The following is a 5203-nucleotide window of genomic DNA, read 5'->3' on the forward strand; positions in this document are numbered from 1 at the left end:
ACATTTGAGAAATTAGTGATACATTTTATGACCATTTTCAGGGTAAAAAAGACAATTGTTCATGTCTCAGTTAGTAGTTGCTGAAGTGTTAAAGGGATAGTTCACCCAAAAATGGAAATTATGTCATCATGTACTCACCCACAAGTTGTTCCAAACCTGAATGAATTTCTTTCTTCTGCTGAACACAAAAGGAGACATTTTGAAGAATATGGGTAACCAGTTGATGGACCCCATTGACTTCCATAGTAGGAAAAAAAAGGATGTCAATGTGAGCCCCATCAACTGTTTGGTTACCGACATTCTTCAAAATATCTTCTTTTGTGTTCAGCAGAAGAAAGAAAATCATACAGGTTTAGAACAACTTGAGGGTGAGTAAATTATAACAGAATTTAAATTTTGGGGTGAACTATCCATTTAATGTAATACTACTCACTTGTTCTGCATCACTTCTAGCATAATGATGGAGCATTATTCTAAAGTGTTACCGAGAACAGATATTCGGCAGTAAATATCAAAAAACAGTTTTGTAACGTCAATCCTAATCTTTAAACAATATAAATAAAACACATGATGCAAAGAGAACAGATTTTCAGTATATTTTATTGAACACTGAGGCATTACCACACACAAAGGAGTATCAAACCCAGCAAAACTGAGAAATAGAAAAAATAAAAAAGACACTTCTTTATTAAATAAATGAAATATGTGCTGTAACAAAACAAAATGTTGGAAAGGAAAGAGGGGAAGGAAGTTTAAGTAACAGTTCATAAACGGTGTGCTGTCATTTTCAGTTTTGCCATTTAGGCGACATTCGCAACGTTCGTGTAGTCAACTAACTATGAGAACATTGTTTGAAAATATGTGCTTTTTATTAAGTGGATGATCAAGCGTGGGGATGATGGGAAGAATTAGCAGCCAGTACAAGCCGCAAAAGCACATATTTCACAGACATCCACAGGCACATTTGCTGAAACAGACAAAACAATAACTCAAGTTAGTCAATGTTATTTATTGACTATTTATTGCGCACAAATTAAAAAGTAAACCAAGACTCCTACCTAGCCTAGCGAAGGACATTGTTGCTCCTTTCTGCATGCACAGGGGCACGAACTCCTGTGGCAGGGTTGGATTGGAACATACAGAAAAGTAGCTCGTCTTGGCCATCCGGGGGTTTTGTGCTCGTGGTTGATCGGTCAACTGCTGGAGAACTTTCACCGAGTCCAATGAAAAGGAAAAATCGCCTTCCTGCATTGTAGAAAAAAAACTGATGAGTTCAGTGCGTCAAGACTGACAGCTGGAGTTAAACTTAATGACATTTGTATGAATGATTCTTTATAAATGGCTCAAATGACTCATATGGCTCAATGGAGAATTCAATAAAGTCATATTAAACACGTTACAAAATGAGGTCAGATGCAAACTGTCTATAAATCATATGGGAATAAGTATAGAGGATAATTGTGACTAGTAAGTTTTTAATAATAGAGAAGCAGTAATGAATGATAGCTTGAGCTTACCTGGACTTGTACAGCCTCACAGACCAGGCAAAGAGACACGGCGAGGAAAGCGACGCACAGGACGGTCTTCATGCTGACGGGTTCTTTCACAGGAATGATTTAGTTTAGTATGTTTTTCAGTTGTTGTCCCAGCAATCTCTGACTTTCTCCTCATTCCGTCTCCTCTTATAGGGAACGGTCCCGGACCAGCAACCTATCAGAACCTGTCACTGTTTCTTTGCTGTTAATGAATAAAGAGGATAAATTTTACAATGTCGTAAAACAGAATTCATAAATGCTACGTGACCTCATCTGTAGTTGTGACATGCACTTTTATGGATCTTCTAGTTAGCTTTGCCTAGTGGCCTGTTCTTCATTCTCTAGTTAGGGTTAATTAATAACCACACAATACGCACACAATAGTGTCTTTGTGTTATGAGCAAGTTAAATCCAATGAGAATACCAATGCAAGCAAATATCAAAACAAAGCTACACCTTTCTTTTTGTTTGTAGGCCATTCTTCCTTGATCCCATGACTACATTTTCAGTAACTGAGTACCCTTTTTTTTTCAAATATTACAATAATGATCTCATATTTCATTGTGTAACCACCATGGCTGCTTGTCTTCCTCCAAGGAAGTTTCAAAAGTGAAAACAGACTTTCTCTGTGCCCAAAGTGAGTGATCTATATGAATCAAATATAAAAAAGATCATAACATTGCTTTGAAGGGGTCATGATTTTAAAATGTTCTGAATGGGTAATGGACAGCAAGAAAAAATATGTAACTAACCATAAAATCATCACTCTAAATCCACTGTGTTTGGTGCAAATTTATCTGTCAGTTGTCACATGCCTAAGATATAAAAGAAATATGGTATTTGGCCCAGTTTTATGTGTTAGGCTGTTAAATTACGATTCTGTTGTTTTTACAACAAATATACACCGTTCAAAAGTTTTGTTTATTGAAAAGAAAGGAGTATTTTTTATTCAGTAAAGCATCAAATTGTTCCAAATTGACTGTAAATACTTTTATATTGCTATACGAAGAGAAAAAAAAATCAAATATAATTATTTTGATCTTTGTCAAAGAATCCTTAAAAGATATCCCGGTTTCCACACACAAAAAAATATTATCAGCAACTGTTTCATCATTGATAAGAAATGTTTCTTGAGCAGCAAATCATCATATTAGAATGGTTTCTGAAGGATCATGTGACACTAAAGACTGGAGCTGAAAATTCAGCTTTGCCATCATAGGAATAAATTACATTTTACCAACAAAACCAGTTGTTAACAACTGGTACTGTACAACAAAGCAGATCTGGTTTTTGAACAAGCATATTCTTGCCGGATGTCCCCTGGATCATGTTTGAACTAAAAAGAGAACTAAAGATAATTTAATTGTACAGTTATCACAAATTATGTAATAAAATCAATATGCTCTCAGGGCAGGAGAGGGAAGACCAAAAGTTCATTTTAAACTCTTTCCACGCCAGCATTTACAAAAACACTTCCCAGTCAGCGTCAGCGTTTTTGATTATATTCACAAAACTTTCATGACCACCAGAATATTTGTTGTATGAATATTTAAACAGTCAATATATCAAAAGAAAGAACAGAGCCTAAAAAAAAAACACTTGCCAAATATTTAGCCAAAATCAAATTCAGAACAACGATCAAGTGAACAAAGATAGAGTAGACTGAGTCCATCCAAAGTTCGCACAGTCATATTACTCTTTGTGGGTACAAAATGTTCTCTGTAACGTTAGGCAGTTTTTATTTATATGCTGTTGAATTTGGTGATCACGCTAGCTTACTTGTGCGTAAATAACTTCTTTATTAAGCAGATTTTCTTCTTCGCTTGTTTTTGGATCCGGAAATGCTGTTCTATTTCAGAAGATCCGTAACAGCAGTGAAAAAACTCATCACAAGCATTATGTCATAAATCACGGAAAATGTTGTCAATGGTAGGGAAAGAGTTAGTAATTGTCATTTTATGTATATGTACAAGTATAAAGATACTTTGTTCAGTTAACTATGCTGACACAATGAACATTTAAATGGATGTACAGACTGATGTCTGTCTAGTCTTGATAAACCCTTCAATCATTAATCAGAAAGTTTCTTCTTCTAAGGTTTATTATGACAGCATGATGTATGTTCTGACACACTCTCAAATTAATTATGAACAAGAACTTTCGGTTCAACTACACAACATTTTTAGACAAATGTTGCACAATCTGTTTTTTAAAATGGTGGTATAAATGGTGGAAAGGCTTCAATCTGAGACTGTGATGGCGCCCACACCTGATGATGCAATTTCATTTCAACATTGCAACTGCTTATCAACCAAGCCTCTTCCGTTGTCATTATACGTGATGATTGTCATTGCAGACACCCTCACATGTGATAGCAGACACTCCAACATGCTTCGAACACAACGCACGTATCTCACGCCAATCAAGCACATATGGACTTGAGGCATGAAGAGGCAAAATTCAAAGCTTGTGTTTGTACAGCGGAAGCTTCCCATGCTTCAATTTGCTATTGATCATCAGGGGTCAGACATAACGATCATTATTTATTGTGTTTATTTAATATTGTGAATATACTCTTCCCTGTAAAGGTGCGTTCTGTTTTAAAACTGCTTTATGACTTAATGGCCCCGTAACTGCTTTGACCTTTGCATCCGAGAGCATCCGAGAGCAGCGAGTAAGAATCAGGACAGTGGGAAAACATAAATGTGCTACATTGCGCACAAATATACAAATACAGTGGACTTATAAGACTTTTGTCTGGTTTCACAGACAAGGCTTAAGCCCAGTCCCAGACTAAAATGCATGTTTGAGCTGTTTTAACTGAAAGCAACTTGTCAGTGCCAATGTTTTGTCTCAAGATTCACATCAGTAATGTTTTTTTCCTAAGGCACGTTTATAAAATACTTAACTGTCCTAATTGATCTAAGGCCTAATCCAGGATTAATCTAAACCCTGTCTGTGAAAAAAATTTGGAGTAGGATTTACTTGAAAAAAGCTAGGCAACTTTTTTCACTCAGAAAATGCTAGTAAATTTAACAAAGATTTGCCAAGTAAAAACCTAAACATATTCATCAGTAGCTTTAATTAGAAATCTTTAAGTTAAATTTACTTGGAATATGGAATTAAGTAAACTTTACTTAACCTAGTTAAGTGAAAGTAACACAGAAAATAAGTAATTTTAACTTGGCTAGTAAAAGGTTGATTAATATCGATTTAGTTGAAATTCCCTTTGCATTACAATATTGAATTATACCAGTCATTTATAGTATGTGCTTTACTTAGATTATCTAAGTAATTTATACTACAGCATGTCAGATGTTAAGCATCGTGTGAATGCAAAGACCTCAATACTTGGTAGACAATACACAATGACGGTAACATTTGATGGATCGTTTTTGTGTTTGAATGTGTCATTTTGAGCAGAAAATTTACTCGAAATGTCACAAAATGGCAAGTTACTAATCCTGACAACAAAAGCAATGATAAAACAGTGTAAATACAGCTGGAAACCAGTGAAAAATGAACCTCATTAATTATTCAAGGTCCAGTGCATGATGGGAACCCCAGTATCAGAAAAGCTGAGTAATTTTTACTTAATTTTATTGAGTTGATATTTACGCTTTCATTTCTACTCACTTGAATTAAGTACTAATATGGAATTTACTTCG

The 5203-nt window shown here is 35.1% G+C and overlaps 1 protein-coding gene across 1 annotated transcript; it reads right to left on the minus strand.

Annotated features, from left to right (window-relative positions):
- Positions 1 to 582: 582 nt before the first annotated feature.
- Positions 583 to 1657, minus strand: LOC307150676 (guanylin-like). Its single transcript, XM_079858103.1, has 3 exons — positions 1518 to 1657; positions 1059 to 1245; positions 583 to 967 (listed from the first exon to the last, which is right to left on the minus strand). Exons 1-3 carry the CDS (start codon positions 1587 to 1589, stop codon positions 909 to 911), a joined length of 318 nt encoding a protein of 105 aa, XP_079714229.1. The 5' UTR covers positions 1590 to 1657; the 3' UTR covers positions 583 to 908.
- Positions 1658 to 5203: the final 3546 nt, after the last annotated feature.

Source organism: Squalius cephalus (assembly GCF_949319135.1).
Source record: "Squalius cephalus genome assembly, chromosome: 22".
Lineage (NCBI taxonomy): Eukaryota > Metazoa > Chordata > Actinopteri > Cypriniformes > Leuciscidae > Squalius > Squalius cephalus.